This window comes from Papio anubis, chromosome 1, assembly GCF_008728515.1.
Source record: "Papio anubis isolate 15944 chromosome 1, Panubis1.0, whole genome shotgun sequence".
NCBI classification, from domain to species: Eukaryota; Metazoa; Chordata; class Mammalia; order Primates; family Cercopithecidae; genus Papio; species Papio anubis.
This window is the reverse complement of record NC_044976.1, coordinates 148,677,890-148,699,861: the sequence shown is the minus strand read 5'-3', so window position 1 is coordinate 148,699,861 and position 21,972 is coordinate 148,677,890. Positions and strand designations below refer to the sequence as shown.

Sequence of the window (21,972 nt, the reverse complement as noted above, 5' to 3'; positions counted from 1 at the left end):
TATGTTTTCTGTTTTACAGATTTGTATTCCTTTCTCTCCTTCTACTTACATGAAGTCTGAGCATTTTTTTTATTTTTGAGTTAGAAGATTACATCTTTGAGTTTCAGCCTTTTTTTCCATATACATTTAGGCTTATTAAATTTTCCATTAAGTATTTGTTTAGCTACCTCCTATAGATTTTGATATGTCAAACCTTAGTTATTATCAGTTCAAAATATTTTTCATTTTTTGTTTTGATTTTTAAATCTCATTTTATTAGTTTTCTATTGGTGCTATAACTACTTAACATAAACTTAATGATTTTTGAAACAAATTTTTAATTTTATGGTTTTGTAGGTTAGAAATCTGACATGAACCACACTGGGCAATTTTCCCTGGAAACTGCATATAAAAATAACTGTTTTCTTGCCTTTTCTAGCTTCTGGTGGCCACCTGCATGCCTTTGCTTATGGTCCCCTTTGTCCATCTCAAAGCCAATAGTTTTGCATTGCTCTGACCATTCTTTCATAGTTACATTTCACAGTGATCCTCAGCCAGGAAAGTTTATCTGGTTTTAAGGAGCTATATGATTGGATTGGCCTCATGTGAATAATCTAGGATAATTGCCCTATATCAAAACCCTTAACCTTAATCACATTTGTAAAGTTTCTTTAGCCACATAAAATAACATAGACACAGGTTCTGGGCTTAGGGCATGAACATCTTCAAGAGTCCACTCATTATTCTGCCTCCTGTACCTGTGAATTACTTAGAAGTATGTCATAAATAGCATAAGCATATTGTTTAATTTTCTGGCAGTTGGAATTCTTTAGTTTTTTATTTTTTAGAGACAGGGTCTTGCCTTGTTGCTGAGGCTGGAGTACAGTGACACGATCATAAGCTCACTGTAGCATCAAACTCCTGAACTCAAGTGATCCTCCCACCTTAGCCTTCAGAGTAGCTGGGATTGCAGCTGTGAAAAAATTCATAGAAATGGGAGTCTCACTGTGTTGCCTAGGCTGGTCTTGAACTCCTGGCCTCAAGAAGTACTCCAGCCCCAGCCTCCTGCAGTGCTGGGATTATAGGTGTGAGCCACTGCACCTGTCCCCGTTTCTTGACCTTTCTAAGTCTACTTTGCCAGCTTCTTCTTCCCCACCTGATCTTTAAATGCTGAAATTCATCGTGACTTGGTTATCAACCTTCTTAGGCTCTTTACCCTATTCTCCTTAGGTGATTTCAGGATTACATACTTTAATAACTGTCTACAACAGCAGTGTACAATAGAAAAATCATATCAACACATATGTAATTTTGAATTTTCTAGTAGTCACTTTAAAAAAAAAAAAGATTTAGGGCCGAGTGCGGAGGCTTACACCTATAATCCCAGCACTTTGGGAGGCTGAGGCAGGCAGATCACGAGGTCAGGAGGTCGAGACCGTCCTGGCTAACATGGTGAAAACCCATCTCTACTAAAAATACAAAAATTAGCTCAGCATGGTGGTGGGTGCCTGTAATCCCAGCTACTCGAGAGGCTGAGGCAGGAGAATCACTTGAACACGGGAGGCAGAGGTTGCAGTGAGCTGAGATCGTGCCACTGCACTCCAGCCTGGGTGACAGAGTGAGACTCCCATCTTAAAAAAAAAAAAAAAAAAAAAAAAAAAAAAAAAAAAAATTTATACTGCTGACCAAGATGGGTAACTAAAAATACCAGACAATATATTTAACAATGATTTTCAAGACACTGGATATCAGGTAATGAAAGACAGTGATTTCTGAGAGGAAACAAATGAAGTTAGGCTCACAATTGTCTCAGGTTGCTGTCTTGAATTTCTAGGTTGTGGTGCAGGGAAAAGTAAGCCATTTGGATCCTGGCAGAACCTCTGAGTTAAGAAGATGAAGTTGAGAGGCTAGGAAGAATGAAGTTAGAGTTTGTAGTTAGAGCTGGCAGGATATGATATTTAGAATTATTGCCTGATGTCCAGTGTCTTGTCTAGAGGAGAGATAATAGTACAGAGATTGGTAATGTCTCCTGGAATATACACAGAGTACTCATTAGTGTATGCGTGTGGGGAAGCTATTCAAGACCAAAAAAGATATCCCAAAAGGATTACGAGACTCAATTCTGGTTGCTCACACGGGGCTGGGAATAGTGTCTTCCTAAGAAGTAGTCTCAGAAACCTCAAGTATGTGGCATTAGATAGAATACATAGAAGGAATAATAATACTGTGGAATAATAATTAGGCTCATTCTCACAAGACTTTAAAAATATATATAATTTTATTTTTTTTCGATTGTTTGGTAGGTACATAGTAGGTGTATATATTTATGGGGTGCATGAGATGTTTTGATACAGGCATGCAATCAGATAAGTACATCATGGAGAATGGGGTGTCCATCCCCTCAAGCATTTATCCTTTGAGTTACAAACAATCCAATTACATTCTATGTTTTTAAAAAATATGTACAATTAAGTTATTATTGACTATAGTCACCCTGTTGTACTATCAAATAGTAGGTCTTATTCATTCATTCTGGTTTTTTGTTTTGTTTTTTTTTTGGTATATGTTAACCATCCCACCTCCCCGCAACCCCCAATTACCCTTCCCAGACTCAGGTAACCATTCTTTTACTCTGTGTGCTCATGAATTCAATTTTTTTTTTTTTTTAAATATTTAGATCCTACAAATAAGTGAGGACATGCAATGTTTGTCTTTCTGTGCCTGGATTATTTCACTTAACACAATGATTGTCAGTTCCATCCATGGTGTTGCAAATGACAGGATCTCATTCTTTTTCATGGCTCAATAGTACCCTGTTGTGTATATGTACCATTTTTTCTATATCTGTTCATCTGTCAGTGGACACATAGATTGCTTCCAAATCTTGGCTATTGTAAATAGTGCTGCAGTAAACTTGGGAGTGCAGATATCTCTTTGATATACTGATTTCCTTTCTTTGGATTATATACCTAGCAGTGGGATTACATTTTGTTTTGTTTTGTTTTGTTTTTTTTTTTTTTTTGAGACAGAGTCTTGCTCTGTCGCCCAGGCTGGAGTGCAGTGGTGGGATCTTGGCTCACTGCAACCTCCACCTCCTGGGTTCAAGCAATTCTCCTGCTCATCCTTAGCTGGGATTGATTACAGGCACCCGCCACCATGTCCGGGTAATTTTTTGTATTTTTAGTAAAGACGGGGTTTCTCCTTGTCAGCCAGGATGGCCTCATCTCCTGACCTCGTGATCTGCCCGCCTCGGCCTCCCAAAGTGCCGGGATTACAGGTGTAAGCTACCATGCCCAGCTGTGGGATTGCAATTTTTATTTTTTTTTGAGGAACCTCCAAACTGTTGAACTATGTACAACATAGTGCTTGTACTAATTTACATTCCCACCAACAGTGTACCAGGGTTCCCTTTTCTTCACATCCTCACCAGTATTTGTTATTGCCCATCTTTTGGATATAAGCCATTTTAACTGGGCGGGGATAATATCTCATTGTAGTTTTGATTTGCATTTCTCTGATGATCAGTGATGTTGAGCACCCTTTCTTAAGTCTGTTTGCCATATGTATATCTTTTGAGAAATGTCTGTTCATATCTTATGCCCATTTTTTGATCAGATTATTAGATTTTTTTCCCTATAGAGTTGTTTGAGCATCTTACATATTCTGGTTATTAATCCCTTGTGAGATGGGTAGTTTGTAAATATTTCCTCCCATTCTATGGGCTGTCTCTTCACTTTTTTGATTGTATCATTTGCTGTGCGGAAGCTTTTTAACTTGATGTGATCCAATTTGTCCATTTTTGCTTTGGTTGCTTGTGCTTGTGGGGTATAACTCAAGAAATCTTTGCCCAAACCAGTATCCTGGAGATTTTCCCCAATGTTTTGTTGTAGTGGTTTTATAGTTTGAGTTCTTAGAGTTTGAGTCTTTAATCCATTTTGATTTGATTTTTGTGTATGGCAAGAGATAGGGGTATAATTTCATTCTTCTGCATATGGGTATTCAGTTTTCCCAGTGCCATTTATTGAAGAAACTGTCTTTTCCCCAGTGTACGTTCTTGGCACCTTTGTTGAAAATGAGTTCACTGTAGGTGTGTGGATTTGTTTCTGAGTTCTCTGTTCTGTTCCACTGATCTATGTGTCTGTTTTGATGCCAGTACCTTGCTGTTTTGGTTACAATGGCTCTATAGCATAATTTGAAGTCAGGTTATGTGATTCCTCCAGTTTTTTTCTTTTTGCTTAGGATCGCCTTGGCTATTCTGGATCTTTTGTGGTTCCATATAAATTTTAGGGTTGTTTTTTCTATTTCTGTGAAGAATGTCTTTGGTATTTTGATCGGGATTCCATGGGATCTGTAGATTGCTGTGGGTCATATGGACATTTTAACAATATTGATTCTACCAATTCATGCACATGGAATATTTTTCCATATTTTGATTTCCTCTTCAGTTTTTTTTTCATCAGTGTTTTATAGTTTTCATTGTAGAGCTCTTTCACTTTTTTGGTTAATTCTTAGATATTGAATTTTATTTGTGACTGTTGTAAATGGGATTACTTTTTAAATTTCTTTCTCATATTGTTCACTGTTGGCATATAGAAATGCTGATTTTTGTACAATGATTTTGTATCCTGCAACTTTACTGAATTTGTTATCAGTTCTAATAATTATCTTGTGGAATCTTTAAGTTTTTCCAAATACACGGTCATATCATCTGCAAACAAGGATAATTTGACTTCTTCCTTTCCAGTTTAGATGTCCTTTGTATCTTTCTCTTGTGCGATTGCTCTAGCTAAGACTTCTAGTACTATGTTGAATAACAGTGGTAAAAGTGGACATCCTTCTTGTGTTCCTGATCTAAGAGGAAAGGCTTCAATTTTTCTGCATTCAGTATACTATCTTTGCATCTGTCATATATGGCTTTTATTAGGTTGAGGTGTGTTCCTTGTATACCCAGTTTTTTGAGGGGTTTTATCATGAAGGGACATTAAATTTTATCAAATGCTTTTTCAGCATCCGTTGAAATAGTTATTTGGTTTTTATCTTTCATTCTGTTGATATGATGTATCACATTGATTGATTTGCATACGTTGAGCCATCTTTGCATCTCAAGGGATAAATCCCCTTGGTCATGATGTGTGATCTTTCTAATGTATTGTTGAATTCAGTTTGTTAGCATTTTGTTGAGGATTTTTGCATCAATATTTATCAAAAATATTGGCCTATGTTTTTTTTTTTTTTTTTTTTTGATGTGTCTTTGTCTGGTTTTGATATCAGGGTAATATTGGCCTCATAGAATGAGTTTGTAAGTATTCCCTCCTCCTCTATTTTTCAGAATAGGTTGAGTAGGACTGGTATCATTTCTTCCTTAAATTTTTGATAGTATTCAGCATTGAAGCCATCAGCTCCTGGGCTTTTCTTTACTGAGAGACTTTTTACTGTGGCTTCAATCTCATTATCTGTTATTGGTCTGTTCAGGTTTTGTGTTCTTTCCTGGTTCAATCTTGGTAGGTTGTATGTAAGTAGGAATTTGTCCATTTCTTCTAGACTTTCCAATTTATTGACATATAGTTGCACATATTAGCTACTAATGATCCTTTGAATTTCTGCAGTAACAGCTATAATGTCTCCTTTTACATTTCTGATTTTATTTATTTGTATATTCTTTTTTTTCTTAGTTTGGCTAAAGGTTTGTCAATTTTGCTTACGTTTTCAAAAATCGATCTTTTTGTTTCATTCATCTTTTGTATTATTTCAGTTCATTCATTGCTACTCTGATCTTTATTATTTTTTCTACTCATTTTGGGTTTGGTTTGCTCTTGCTTTTCTAGTTCTGTAAGATGCATTGTTAGATTGTTCATTTGAAGTTTTTCCTCTTGTTTGATGTAGGCACTTGTAGTTGTAAACTTCCCTCTCAGTATTGCTTTTGCTTTATCCCATAGGTTTTGGGATGTTGTGTTTTCATTATGATTTGTTTTAAGAAATTTTCGGTTCTTTTCTTTACTTCTTCATTTACTCACTGATCATTCAGGAGCATATTGTTTAATTTCCATGTATTTCTGTAGTTTCCAAAATTCCTATTGTCATTAATTTCCAGTTCTGTTGTGGTCAGAGAAGATCCTTGAAATAATTTCAATTTTTGTTAAATGTTTTAAAACTTGTTTTGTGACCTAACATATGGTCTGTCCTTGGAAATGATCCATGTAGTGAGGCAAAGAATGTGGATTTTGCAGCCCTTGGATGAAATGTCCTGTAAATACCTGTTAGATCCATTTGATCTGTAGTATAGATTAAGCCTGATGTTTCTTTGTTGCTTTTTCTGTCTGGAAGATCTGTCCAATGCAGAAAGCAGGGTGAAGTCTCCAGCTATTATTATATTGGGGCCTATCTCTGTTGTTAGCTCTAATAATATTTGCTTTATGTTTTTGGATGCCGCAGGGTTAGGTGCAGATATATTTAAAATTGTTATATCCTCTCACTGAATTGACCCCTTTATCGTTATATAGTGACCTTGTTTGTCTCTTCTTATAGTTTTTGTTTTGAAATCTATTTTGTCTGATACAAATATATCAGAAAATATTTTTTAGTTTCCATTGGTGTGGAATATCTTTTTCTATCTCTTTATTTTCAGTCTGTTTGTGTCTTTTTAGGTGAAGTGTGTTTCTTGTAGGCAACAGACTCATGGGTCTCGTTTTTTCATCCATTCAGCCAGTCTATGTCTTGATTGTAGTTTAGTCCATTTGCATTCAATGTTATTATTTATAAGTAAGGACTTACACTATTTTGTTATTTTTTTCTGGTGGTTTAGTGGTCTTTCTTCTTTCTTTCCTTCATGTCTTCCTCTAGTGAAGGCAATAGGGTTTAGTTTCTTGCTTTTTATTTTTTTGTATGTACATTATATGTTTTTTTGTTTGAGGTTACCATGAGGCTTGCAAATATATCTTAAAACCCATTATTTTAACTTGATAACAACTAACACTTGTATAAACAGAGAAGCAAAAGGAAGACTAATAAAAACTCTACACCTTAACTTTGTCCCCCAGCTTTTAAATGTTTTGTTGTTTCTATCTTATTGTACTGCCTGTGTCTTGAAAAGTTACTATTTTTCGTTGGTTCATCATTCAGACTTCCTACTTAGGATAAGAGTAGTTCACACACCACATTACAGTGTTACAATATTTGTTGTTTTTCTTTGTACTTACTGTTACCAGTGAGTTTTGTACTTTCAGGTGATCATTTATTGCTTATTAATGTCCTTTTCTTTCTGATTGAAGTACTCTCTTTAGCACTTCTTGTAGGACAGGTCTGGTATTGAAATCTGTTAGCTTTTGTTTGTCTGGGAAGGTGTTTATTTCTCCTTCATGTTTGAAGGATACTTTTGCTGGATATATTCTTCTAGGATAAACATTTTTTTTTCCTTCAGCATGTTAAATACGTAATTCTTAGGAAGGCTTTCCAGACATTTGAAAGGACTTGCGTGTTGTGATCTAAGCTGTTTCTGCTTTAGGGCTCACCACAAGCCTGGTAACGTTATGGTTCTTTCAGACTCTTAGAGGCACCAGCTACTTTGATGGTCTTGGACAAGATCAGGGAGAATTCTCTTGATTACCAGTCAGAGACTCTTGTTGTTTCCTTATTTTCTCCCAAACATATAAAGTCTCTCTCTCTGTTCTAAGCCACCTAAAGCTGGAGGTGGAGTAACATAAGCACCCCTGGGGCCCCCACCACTATGACTGCTCTGCGTCAGACCTGAAGCCATTACAGTGCTGGGTCTTGTCCAAGGCCTGTTGTAACCACTCCCTGGCTACTGCCTATGTTTGCTCAAGGCCCTGGGGCTCTGCAGTCAGCAGGCAGCAAAGCCAGGCAGCCCTGTGTCCTTCCTTTCAGGGTGAGGAAGTCCCCCAGCCCCTTCATGGATATAGAAGTGCTGTCGGGGAGTCAGGGACTAGAGTCAAAAACCGTGGAAGGCTACCTGGTGTTCTGTTGTATTGCACTCTTGTGGCACTCAAACCGCAAGATGCAGTTCTTCCCACTCTTCCCTCCATTTTCTGAAGGCAGACAAGCCCTACCCCATAGCCACTCACCCCAGGCCTTAGGACTGCTGCCAGAATACTGCTGGCATTCTCTTAAGTCCCAGGGTCTCTTAAGTCAGCTTGTTGTAAATGTTGCCTGGACTGGGACTCACCCTTGAGGGTAGCGGGCGCCCCACTGGCTCAGGGCAGGTCCAGAAATGCTGTCCAATAGTCAAGACCTGGAATTGGGATACCTTAAGTGCCCGCTTGGTGCTCCACCCTTCTGTGGCCTTGCTGGTATCTAAGGTACAAGACGAAGTCCCCTTTACTTTTCCCTCTGCTTTTCTCAAGCAGAAGGAGTTTTACTCTGTAGTCACCACAGCTGGTAATGTGCTGAGTCTCAGCTAAAGTCTGCAAGTCTCACAGGCTCGCCTGAAGCCGTCAGTGTAGTACCTGGCTATCGTCGTTGTTGATTATTCAGGGTCCAAAGGCTCTTTAGTTAGCAGGTGATGAATGCTGCCAGCACGAGGTCCTTTCTTTCAAGGCAGCAGGTTCCCTTCTGGCCTAAGGTTCGTCTAGAAATGTCGGGGAGCTAGGACCTGGAATAGGGACCCCACGACTCTGACCAGCGCCCTATCTTGCTGTGGCTGAGGTAGTTTCCAAGATGCAAGACAAAGTCCTCCCCACTTTTCTCTCCTTTCCTCAAGTGGAAGAATGGCGCCTCTTTTGAAGCTTTGAGCTGTGCAGCCTGGGGTTCAGGGGCTGGTGATGCCAGCCCTCCCTTGACTGCCTCAGCTGGTGTCTCAGTATGCCATGTGTCCTCCTGTCCACTGTCTCTGGGCCTAGTTCAGTACCAGGACTCGCCTGTAAGTTGCAATCCTTATGGTCTCAACTGCCTTTCAAATTTACTTGGAGGCATAGAGTGCGGTAGCCCTTGTTGGTGAGGTTTGCAGGCACTCAATTTCTGACCACTAGGATCAGCGATTCCCCTGTGGCTAGAGTTGGTTTAAATGCTCCCATCTTGGGTGGGTGTTTTCCTTTTTGCTCTAACAGGACAGCAGTTGCTGTTCAGTACCTCACAGTTGCTGTCTTCTCCCTCCCCCAGACGCTCTCACAGACATCTCTGAACCATGCTGCTGCTGCTAGGGGTGGCAGGGGTGGCGTCAGCAATTCAGGACGGCTTTTTTTGTATCTTTTCTGTGACTCTTTCAGTAATATGAAGTTAAAACCAGGTACTATGAGTGCTCACCTGATTTTTGGTTCTTATGAAGGTGTTTTTTTTCTGTGTGGATAGTTGTTAACTTGGTGTTCTTGTGGGCTTGGAGATGATTGGTGGAGCTTTCTATTCTGCTATCTTGTTCCACCGTCCCCACTCTCTGAAATCATAAAAGCAAGACCTAAAAGGATCAAACTATGTTCAAGAACCATTACTGTATCCTAGAACAAAGCTTAAAAATATTGATAGTAGTTAAAAAAAATCCACCACCCAACACGGTAAAATTCAAAATGGATGGCATGAAATAAAATGTTGCCATTCATGCATAGAAGCAGGAAAAATACCCCCTTAATTGAGTGAAAATGAATCACTCTGATCCTACCGGGAATTGACATAGATGTTAGAATGATCAGACAAGGGCTTTAAGTGTTGTTATAACTTTGTTTATTATCTTGAAAAAGTGAAGTGGAGACATGGAAGAATTACAAAAGACCAAAGTGAACTTCTACAGGTAGTAGCCACAGTGTCAGAAATGAATACAAAGGTTGTGATCTGTGGCAGATTAAATTTTCCGGAAGGAAAGATTAATGAACTTGAGGACATAGCAATAGAAACTATCCAAAATGAAACAATGAGATAAAAGTATTTTTACAAATTAAAAAAAAAAAAAAGTACTTCACTGAGCTGTAGAACTATTTCTGTATATGGAACTGGGACATGTGAAAATGGAGAGGGGGAGACAAAATATTTGAAGAAATAATGCCTGAAAGCTTTCCACATTTGATAAAAACTATTCGTAAGTCCAAGAAGTCCAATAAACCCCAAGCAAAGAAACATGAATACTACACCAAGGCACATGATAATCAAATTGCTCAAAACCAGTGATAAAGGGAAAACCTTAAAATTAACATCAGGCAGAAGAAAAAAGACAATTCATGTATGAACACACATATGAATGTCATCAGATTTCGTGTTGAAAACAATGTAAGAAAGATGACAATTAATCGTTCTGAGTAGAGAAAAAGGTGGAAAAAACCTGTCAACTGAGATTTCTATACCCAGTGAAAATATCTTTAAAAATAAAGGCAAAATAAGGAATTGTTTGGGAGTGATGAGTATGTTCTGTTTTCTCTTTGATTTCCTTGGTCAGTCTACCTGAAAGTTTACCAATTTTATTGATCTTTTTGAAGAATTAATTTTTTAAATTTCATTTGTTTTCTCTATATTTTTTCTATATTCTGTTTCATTTTTTTCTCCTTTCCCTGTTTTCTTTTATATGGTTTGCTTTTTATTTTTTAGAATTTATCTTAAGAGGTAAAAGCTTAGGTTATAGATTTGATATCTTGTTTTCAATGTTGGTGTTTAAAGCTGTTAGCGTCCCTCTAAGCACTGCTTTCACATTCCATACGTTTAGATATATTGCTTTCATTTTCACTCAGCTTGAAATAATTTCCAGTTATCTTTGTTTCTTCTTTGATTCATGTATTTTTTTAGATACGCATTCTTTAGTTTTCAAATATATGTGAATTTTCCAATTTTTTATTGTTGATTTCTAGTTAATTGTTATGGTTGGTGAATATCGTTTGCATGACTTAAATTATTTTACATGTGTTGAGACTCGCTTTGTGGCCTAGTACATGGTCTGTCCTGGAGAATGTTCTATGTGTGCTTATAAGGAGCACATACTCTGCCGTTTTTGTGTGGAGTATTCTGTACATTCAGAATTCAGGTTGGTTGATAATACTGCTCAAGTTTTCTACATTATTACTGATTTTCTGTCTCTCTGTTCTAGCAATTATTGAGACATCTCTGATGAGTATTGTTGAATTGTCTATTTCCTTATTTCTGTCATTTTTTGCTTCATCTGTTTTGGAGATCTGTTAGTAGATACATGCATGTTTATAGTTGTTACAGTTTCCTGATTAATATAACCTTTTAACATTATAAAATATCTATTATTGTCTGTGGTAACTTTTTTCCTTAAAATAGATTTTGTCAGATATTGGTATAGCTGTCCTCTCTTATGACTACTTTTTGCACAGTATGTTTCTATTTTTTTTATTTATAACCTGGTTACTTCTTTGAACCAATGTGTATCTTCTATAGACCAGATATAGTTAGATCCTGTATAGTTTTTTTAAATCCAGTCTTAGAAATAAGCTCTGCTTTTGATTAACATGTTTAATTTATGTACACTTAATGTTTGACAATGTATAGAATTCAGCCATTTGAAATGGCATTAGTTAAATACATTTGTAGATGTGTAAGCCGGGTAACTCAGTATTGTGACTTTTTGCTACTCTCACCCTGTGTTTGATTACTAGCCTTAACAGGTAAGATCTGTCTTGTTCTCTTGCCTTGTCTTGGCAATGTGTTTCCTATTCCAGCACCCTTGAAACTAGGGCTCTGTTCAGTTTTGATCAGACCCACCTACAGGTTCCCCAAAATAACCATTTGACCTAAAACTCAGGCTTGGCAGCTGGGAAACTCTCATTTAAGTTGTTATAGTACTTTTCCAATCTTTGTGGGAACAAGGTGGGGATAGACAGATACCCATAACATCACAGTAGCTAATATTCAGGGAAAGCAAAGTTTAATTAATTTTAGTTTATTCTGCTTACAAATGGAGTAGCTGAATTTAGAACAATTTGTATTAAAACAAAGAGTTAAATAAACTTGGACACATAGGGCTACTTTTCCAGTATTTTTTTTTTAACTTTTTTTGAAAATATGTAGACAGAAAGTCGTGTTCCCTGAAAGTTGTTTATTACCAAAGTTTTTCTGTGCTAAAATTAGTAGTCACAGATATGTAAAAAATTGCCCTCTTTTTTAAGGAAGAGAAGGAACCCTAGAAAACTAGTGTAGGTTTGTAGTTCTTCCTTAATCTTAGATTTAATTTGCTCTGGAAACATAGAACTTTAGAGATTGCTTACCTGGGGCCTTCAGGAATGTCCATCTGGGAATGATTATTGGTATACACTATTACTTATTATATAATAGTAGTAGTAGTAATAATGGTTATGATGATCTCTCATGTAGTGAGAACTCAAGAAGGACAAAGTTCATATGCAAAACAGTATATTTGCTTTTTCATTTGTCATTTCAAGATATATGTTTGGTGGATCTAGATGGAATGGATTTTATATCATTAAAAAAAACAATGAACCCTTAAACTTCTGTTGATACTCAGGAGACTTAGTGTACTATAGCCTACTGGCATAAAGTGCTGAATTTCCCACAGGGTTACCACGGAAGGAAGAAAGTCTGGATGAGTAGTTTCCTGGCATATGCTTCTTGAATTGTTGGCTATTTTGGTGTCAGATTTTATGTTGAGAGTTTTCATGTTTTAATGACAAAAATGTTTACTGGAAATTATAGCTTGGAAAAGAGAGCCACTTTCCTGCTTCAGTAGAAAGCTAGGTAAAGCATTGATGTGGGGTAAAGTAGCTGTGGAGTTTTATATTCAGATTCTATGAACAGTAAACAGAGCATCTAAAATAACCACTTGCACATTGCAACAAACACATCATCATTTGCTTAAAAAAGAGTTATAATTACAGTTGACGAAGCATGGACACCATAAAAAATGCATTAGTTTGGCTTGACACATTAATTACCTGTTTTTGCAGATGTTTTTATGTATTGTTGTGTGAACAGTTTACAAAATAATTACAGGAAAGTCATATGGAAAATAAACTAAGTGGGTGGTTTCTCATCTAAATATTTTCATTCATGTGAATCTGTGAGGCACAGCTGCTCTATAGCAAAAGCGGAGAGACAGATGAGGATTCTCGAAGTGTTTTTTATTAGCCGATCTCTGTCATCAGTATCACCACGTTTTTATATCTTTAGCAATACAGTTTAAAAACATTTGAGATGGCTGATTTATTCCCTGTGATTACTGAAAAAATTTTTGATTCTGATCAGAAGAAATGTGATTATCTATGATTATTTTAAAGTAAACCAAATGAAACCAAAAAACCCTAAATGAAAATCTATTATTTTAGTACTGACAGGGTATTAGGCACCTTGAGAAAGAGTTAATTGTTATTTTGTAATTACTTGAGTTATGCAGTTTTATATTACTTATAGCTTGTTATATCTTTATAATTAAAGTTTGTCATGTGTAAATTACACAGTTCAGCTTATTTCTTCTGTCTTATGAAGTATTAAAACTGTAAATCTGCTTTTTCTCAGAAGCATACTGTGTTGCCATTAGTGTTCTCAAAATGGGTTTCATCTGAAAAATAGCCAGGTCATTATACAGAGATATTTTACCTTTACAAAATACTAAGGGACACACCTTTCAAAATTGCAACTGTCGAACAATAAATAGATAGCTTTTTAGACACCATTCTGTTTACACAGTGGTTTATACTTACTTAGAGTATCTGTGCTGTATTTTCCTCATGTTATGACAGGTTTTCGTAAAATTAAATCAAAATATAGATTCTCTTTTTAGTCCAATCATGCTTCTTTTGGACTATGTTCACCTGTATTCCTTTTGTTTGCATTTCAGCTACACAGATGATGAAGACCATAATTAAAGATACTTTCCCGGACATGCATTTTACGTAGCTATTGTTTAAGTTAGAGAAAGGCACTAAATTATAGAAAGAGGTAATTGATACATCAGTAGGCATGAAGGTATTGTTATCAGACCTTATAATAGTGGTGGCAAGTCATATACACCATGGAATACTATGCAGCCATAAAAAAGGTTGAGTTCATGTCCTTTGTAGGGACATAGATGAAGCTGGAAACCATCATTCTGAGCAAACTATCACAAGGACAGAAAACCAAACACCGCATGTTCTTACTCATAGGTGGGAATTGAACAATCAGAACACTTGGACACAGGGCAGGGAACATCACACACTGGGGTCTGTCGTGGGATGGGGGCATGGGGGAGGGATAGCATTAGGAGAAGTACCTAATGTAAATGACGAATTAATGGGTGCAGAAAACCAACATGGCACATGAATATATATGTAACATAACTACACATGTTGTGCACATGCACCCTATAACTTAAAGTATAATAAAAAAATAATAATAGTGGTGGCAAGTAATTTATATAATTATCCATTCATTTGTTTAACAAAATTTTATTGAAGGTCTTCTACATGTAATGTTCTATGACAGTGCTGAGACGACTGTAAACATTGAGATGACTGTGTGCCTGGAACATAGTAGATAACTCAGAAACTATTAGGCATCTTTTAAAGGGGATAGGAGGGGCAGGAATAAATGGTAGAGAACATTTTCACTCTGGTGGCTTGTATAAATAAAGTTAATTGTTGGGGAGGATTTTCTCTGTTACTCTGAAATTGTTTTCAAATGTGATATAGTCTGAGAGTATTACTTGACTCATTCTTTTTGTTTTTGGAGACAAAGTCTCACTCTGTCACCCAGGGTGGAGTGCAGGGGCACCATCTCAGCTTACTGCAGCTTCTGCCTCCCAGGTTCAAATGATTCTCCTGCCTTAACCACCTGAGTAGCTGGGATTACAGGTGTGCACCACCATGCCCAGCTAATTTTTGTATTTTTAATAGAGGTAGGGTTTCCCCATGTTGGCCAGGCTGGTCTTGAACTCCTGACCTCAAATGATCCACTTGCTTTGGCCTCCCAGAGTGCTGGGATTACAGGTGTGGGCCACTGTACCTGCCCTCATTCTTTGAATTGTTTAAATATGGAGATATATCTGTTCGTGTTAACAGCCATTTGAAGAAAGATGGAATGGAGTCTGTTCTAATTCTGATGTATTAATACACTAAGTCAATTTAATTTTTAAGGTAGAGATGCATTAAAGGAGTCTGAAACTTCATGGGTTGAGAATAATAAACTGCTTGTTATCAGTAATTCTCTTGATCACTTTACATCATTTCAAAGGAAAAATATGGGAATATCATGGCATCAAGAAAACAATTATTGGACTCTAGATTCTTCCATAGATTTGCTACTTCTCTTAAGATGTATCTTATGGCCAGTGAAACAATGAGCAGAATCCTTTTTTGGGGGTCAGGAGACTTTCCATATTTAACAGTATGGCAGACTAAAAATTCATAATGTATGTGGAGTTTCATTTCCAAATTTTCTCTGACTATATTTTTATTCCTTCTTATAAGGAAAAATTTTAATTCCTTAGTTTTGGCTCTTTCTTTTTCCTTTGATGTCTGTCATTAGCTCTTTGTGATGTTTTAATCTTATTTTTTTATAAGCCATTTGACTTTAGAACAAGAGAAACTTAAGGGACTGCTATTATTATTATTTGGACAAGAGTTTGGACTGCAAATTATTATTTGAGTTTCTCATCACTAAGAGACTGGCCATTTTTACTGCCTGGCCAGTATCTCTGTCTGTTGCCCAAGCTGGAGTGCAGTGGTGCCATCACAGCTCATTGCAGCCTGGAACCCCTGGGCTCAAGCAATCTTCCCATCTCAGCCTCCCCAGTAGCTGGGACTACAGGTGTGTACCACCAGGCCTGGCGAATTTTAAAAATTTTTTTGTAGAGGTGGGGTCCCACTGTGTTGCCCCGGCTGATCTCAAACTCCTGGGCTCGAGCCATCTTCCTACCTCAGCCTCTCAAAGTGCTGAGATTACAGACGTGAGTCACCATACTTGGCCAGCAATGTTATTTTGAAGGGAGTAAATAAGTCTTTGGATTCTGTCTTTAAAATTGCATAACAAGGAAAAATAGGTTAGGGAGCAGAAAGAAATTGTTGAGTCTAAGAGAACACTGTCTCTGTAGGTATTTAACACTCTATGATATAATGATGTATAATATGTGTTTTCATTTAGTGTTACTGATAGCAGAAAAACTGCTCAACATCATTGAAACAATCATAACTGAGGCATTGCTTGGGCATCAATATTATGACTTTTGCTTTTACTATTCTTTGGTGGCTCTCTGAATTTCTAGGGGTCACATGAAATTGGTTTTGAAAAAACATTAATAGGGGGTTGACTAAATGCAAATGGAAATCAGATTCCCTGACTGGTTCATGTTATACATGGAAAGGCTGATGGCTTCAGAGTTGTGGTAGACATGTAGAACTATAAATTACTGTTCTTCTCAAGGTTGCCTTTTGTTGTCAGAACACTTAGCATAAGGCAGAAATGGTAGGCTGTACCTGAAAAGAACAAAACACCATTAAACGTAATAAATCAGCACTTAAAAAAAACTAACTATAACTACCAAGGCCATCTCAAGCGTGAGTTTTCTTTTATGTGACTAAAGTTGTTAAAAAAAAAAAAAAAGAAAGCAAAAAAGCAGCAACAAACAGAAACTCAAACCCAGTTTGATTTGGATGTTCTTTCTGTTGTGATAAATCTGAATGAAATCAAGCATGCTCGACTAAGCACAGGGCCCACTGGGAGAGTATTTGTGGTGTAGCGAAATAAAAATAAGCATATAATAAAATGTGACTAAGTAGAGTCTTATGTGGGGTTAAGTTCTGTGCATGTGGCAAAAATCAAATAGAGTCAAAATACTCTTAATAACCCCTTAAAATTTCCCATGAAACACAGATACAGACACATTGTCTTTCAAGATGTTTAAATTGGCTTGTTCTTCCTCCAGCATGGCTTTTCTTTTGTTAAACAAATGGTGAGGCTGTTAGTTATATTCTTTTTAGTGACTAAGGGTAGAATTGGAAGAACTATTTTTTATTCTAGGTTGCTAAATGAATTTTATTAGTTCCATGAGTAAAAATGCCCCTTGATTTTTTTTTTAAATGGGTAAATGAGAAAAGGCCATTGTTTTCCAAATAAATATTTGGGTAATAAAGATGTTCAAGAGACTAGTTTTTTCCAGAAAGGCCTATTCTCTTTTACATGGTATGACATATACCTCTTTGTAGCTCCAGTTCTCCTGTATGTTTGTCTGTTGTCTTTGTCTCTCCATTCTGATTCCACTTTGTTTTGTTGCCTGACAGGCACCTTTCTCAACTTCTTATGTTTATTTCTCTGTATCTTTGTTTCCATACTCACCTGTACTTCTCCCATGTATTTTTCTTGTTCTATTCAGGAACAGTTGAATAATCAAATTCAAATTCAGTTACAGTACTTTATATTGAAAGGTAGCTTAAGATAGTGGCAAGTACCCTGAAGTATGGTGTAAGACCTGGTTTAGGTTCAGGCTCTTAAAGTAACTGTGTAACTGAGAAAGACATTTCACATTCTTGAGACTTAATTTTCTTATGAAAGAGAAGAATATATTTCTTATAAATAGAATGTAGTATAATGAAGGGTACCAAACGGTGATGGCTGCTTGGATAAGTTAGAATTTCTGGATTCCGTTATCTGTATACCATGCCTTCTATAAAACTTTCCTTAGTGACTGAAGTCAGAGATGGTGCACTGAGAAACACAGGATGGGTAATTGAGTGTTTCTGTAAATTTCATCAACAACTTTGGATTTTCTCCTCACATCTACTCAGCCACTCCCTGTCAGAGATCACACACTATAATCACCCTGTATGATCAGAAATTGAGAAGGTGAAGAAACACAGGTTGTCACAATCCACATTAAGACATCTTTTATGATACACCAGAACTTTTTAACATAAAGGTTATTGAATAATGGGAACAGTTTTTCTTTTCTTTTTTCTTTAAAGACGGAATCTTGCTCTGTTCCCCAGGCTGGAGTGCAGTGGTTCATGCAGTGACATGAGCATGGCTTACTGCGGCCATGACTTCCTGGGTTCAAGTGATCCTCCCGCCTCAGCCACCCAAGTAGCTGGAACCACAGGTGCGCACCAACATGTCTGGCTGATTTTTGTATTTTCAATAGAGACAGACATGGGGTCTTGCTGTGTTGCCCAGGCTTGTGTTGAACTCCTGGGATCAAGCAGTTCTCTCACCTTGGCCTCCCAAAGTGCTGGGATTATAGGAGTGAGCCACAGCCTAGTTTTTCTTTTTTGAATGCATAAGTTTTTTTATGTTGAATGCATAAGCCCAGTAGAAATTCTTGCTCTAGCTGAATGATTAACAAATAATCATTGTGGACTGTGTGTGTGCGTATTTTAAAATGGAGAACAAGAAATCAAGCAGATTAGAGTTAATTAAACATTTTTTAGTCAATTAAAATCTGTTTAAAGTCACATTTGTCAATAATTTGACTAGTTAGAAATATCCTGGAAATCTATACAGTCAGCTTTTTTTTTTTTTTTTTGCTGATGCGACAAACTTGAATAAGCATCCAGGAGCAGAAATCTTCAAGAGATAGTTTTTATTCTTGAATGCTGCTGTTGATCAGCAGTGATGATGACCTCCTTTTAAGGGACTGATGAGGAAGGAACCATAGTATTTACGTATAAGGTTACTTTTTTTTTTTCGAGACTGAGTCTCACTCTGTCGCCCAGGCTGGAGTGCAGTGACGCGATCTCACTTCACTGCAACCTCTGCCTCCCGGGTTCAAGTGATTCTCCTGCCTCAGCCTCGTGAGTAGCTGGTATTACAGGTACCCGCCACCATGCCTGGCTAATTTTGTATTTTTTGTTGTTGTTGTTTTTGTTTTTTTGAGATGGAGTCTCTGGCACTGTCGCCCAGGCTGGAGTGCAGTGGTGCGATCTTGGCTCACTGCAAGCTCCGCCTCCTGGATTCACGCCATTCTCCTGCCTCAGCCTCCCAAGTAACTGGGACTACAGTTGCCCACCACCATGCCCAGCTAAGTTTTTGTATTTTTAGTAGACCAGGATGGTCTCGATCTCCTGACCTCGCGATCCGCCTGCCTCGGCCTCCCAAAGTGCTGGGATTACAGGCATGAGCCACCGCGCCTGGCCAATTTTGTGTTTTTAGTAGAGACGGGGTTTCTGCATGTGGGCCAGGCTGGTCTCAAACTCCTGACCTCAGGGGATCTGCCTACCTCGGCCTCCCAAAGTGCTGGGATTATAGGCATGAGCCACTGCACCTGGCCTATATATAAGGCTACATTTAAAAAGCCTTTCAGTATTTCCATCACTTCATTGTAGTTTCCTTGGAAGTGGAACCACCATATTCAGCAGGAGTCCATTTCAACTTCTGGCTTCTGGTTCTTGTTTCTCTGTTGCTATGGAGACTGCCTAGAAAGTGGCAGAAAAACCAAAAGTTTAAAAAATAGTAATTTGATTATAAAATACGGCTTTAACTCTAGCTTTAACTAGGTGTTCCATATCTTGGCATTTTCGAATTCCAAATTATTTTGTGAGATGAGTTGATTTTTTTTCACGAAGCAAGTTTTGAAATGTTATTAAAGCTTAAACACACTGAATTTAAAGGTAAATTGCCATAGTTTTTATTATATTTGAGCCTAAAGTGAATCAAAAATCTTAAATGGGGATTTAAATTAGGGCTTGGAAGGCATAATCTGAAATGAGAAGAGCTAGTGAGAATGGAAATAGCAGAGTCTAGACACAGTAAACCCTAAACCAAAGGATTAGTATTGTGTAGAAATAGTGAATAGCTGTTATTATATGGCATGTTTACCTTCAAAGTATGTTATAGTTATTTAAGTGATTTTCACAGAAGATACTCATTTTTCAACTGAGTAGAAAAGCCCTCTAAAACCTTGCATTTAGGAAGTAAGCAGATTGTAAGGGTAGAGGCAGAAGTACACTGACATTTTAATTGCGGGTTGAGGAGTTGGAGAGTTAATAAATAAATGTAGATGGTTCCACGGTTAAAAAGCAATAGAATTTTTTCCCCCACCAAGACCAGTTATATTTGTGAATTCCTCATGAAAGAGAGAAGAGATGGAATTGTAATGTAAAAGGTGTGAAAGGAAAGTTATTTAGCAAAATTGCAATCCCAACTTTGTTGCAGCTTTTCGCTGAGGTCTGTATTTAGTCAAAATTCTTTGGTTTGCATGTGCGGAAATCCAAATTTGAACTACCTCAGGGAAAGAAGGGCAGGAATGTGGCTTTGCCGATGCCAGTTACGTTAGAGGAATGTAGGTTCACCTGAAAACACTGGGATTTCTTTCTATTTTCCTTTTAAGTCTCCCATATCTGCTTTCTGAGTCAAGTTCGTTTTTTCACATTGGCCTTTTTTTGCATTGGCAGAAACCGGCTGTTGGCAATTCCTACTCCTCTTATTTACAGCTTGAATAACAAAGACAGTCCAGTTTGTGTTGTGCTAATTCCCCCCTTCTTAAACTGTGGCCAGGAGGATAGGGTTCTATGATTGGCTCAGCTTGTGACTAGGGGGGCCCACCCTTGGCTAAATGGACCTTGGTGATTAGAGGGACTGACATCTGAAACAAGAAAGCAGCTTTCATTCAAACCACCTGGTTAGTGATGGGGAGAAGTGGTAGATGAGTATGATGGAAAGAAGAAAGGGTCATTTCCCCGGAAGCAGGAGGAGATGCTGTTCCAGGCAGAAATAAGAAGAGGGTTCTACTAGTAGTCTTTTGGGAGAAATTATCTCTTTTTTATAATTCATTTCACTTCAGTTCAGCAAACCGGGAAACATTATTTTGTAGGATTTGGTTTTTAGAAAAATCCAAGGTTGTAAACACACACACACACACACACACACACACACACACACAACATATGTTGCATTTGGTCCTATTTGTTGAGTTGCTTAGCTGTATAATGTCTGGACTAGGGCTAGTCTTTTATCTTCAGAGCTTTTTACAGATAGACATTTCTTATATATTTGACTCCTACTAAAATACGTCAGATTATCAATACATACTTAAATAGGAGAATGTTAGAATTTGGATAAATGAAATAATGGGGGGTAATAGTTAGACTTGGTTGATATTAATAACTTTCATGTCTTTTCCAATTTTGAATATCTCTTCTTTTCAGTTAGAAACGTGAATAAGCTGCACATTGGGTACAAGGAAGTTAATTTTCAGGTTGAACTGAAGAAAGGTTATTTTTTACATGTTCAGATTTTTTTTTTTTAGGAGAGTCAAGCCCTACCCGTCGAGAAGCTGTAAAGAGAAGAACAGCTGAGTATCTCATGCGGGCTGAAAGTATCTCTGGTCTTTATGGGAAATTTCAACTTGATGATGTATCTCAGGTATGTCTCATATTTTGTTGTGTATTTTCTTCAGTGATTTTTTGCTGTCTAGTCTGTCAGCTTTATTTGTAATTAGAATGTTATAGGATTTTGATTCTTTGAATTTTATTAATAATTTTCATAAAGGTTGTTGGTAGAAAGAAAAGCATTATAGCAAACCACCAAAAGTGGAATAAAATGAGACTTGCTTTCTCCTTTTCTTGGTCTTTTATTGGTTTATTACTGTACCCTTAATTTTCTCATCTGTAGATTGAGAGTAATTTATACTGTTGTGATATCTATTTGTATTTGGACTTTTTAAAGTTAGATTGTGATTCTTATATAATTGTTCTCCAGTTTTATTGATTCATGTTAAAACTATTCATTTCAAGCATTACTTATACAAGTATATGCTATTGGTCACTTGGAATTATAAAAGCATAATTCTAGCAGGGATAGTTAGGTTATTTGGGACTTCCCCTAGACTTGTCTAAGGCAGATGAATGCTGAAAACATTAGAAGCATTGCAGGTTATTATTGTTTTTATGCTGTATCAACCTGGTTTTGGCAAATTTCTGGAGGAAACTTTTCTGTTATTTTTTTCTTTATATCAAACTAAGTTTTTCTGATGCAATTTAAGAATTGTGTCTTCTGGAGATGGGAAAAAGGGTTTAGTTTTTGTTTTTGTTTTTGTTTTGAGATGGAGTCTCAGTCTGTCTCCCAGGCTGGAGTGCAGTGGCACGATCTAGGCTCACTGCAAGCTCTGCCTCAGCCTCCTGA

General features: G+C 37.2%; 1 protein-coding gene across 23 annotated transcripts in view; it reads left to right on the top strand.

Annotated features, from left to right (window-relative positions):
• Positions 1-21,972, top strand: part of RPS6KC1 (ribosomal protein S6 kinase C1) — a 211,674-nt gene that overhangs the window by 88,637 nt on the left and 101,065 nt on the right. For 22 of the 23 annotated variants that reach the window (XR_642595.3, XR_001898922.3, XR_001898923.3 and 19 more), the window contains one exon: positions 21,098-21,213. Coding sequence is in view for 18 of the 23 variants with exons in the window: in XM_003918804.4 (XP_003918853.2) it covers positions 21,098-21,213 (116 nt within the window). In the remaining 5 variants the exon portion in view is untranslated. Of the gene's footprint in view, positions 1-15,733; positions 17,954-21,097; positions 21,214-21,972 lie in introns of those variants that run through there. The other variant, XM_021933366.2, reaches the window with a different exon arrangement.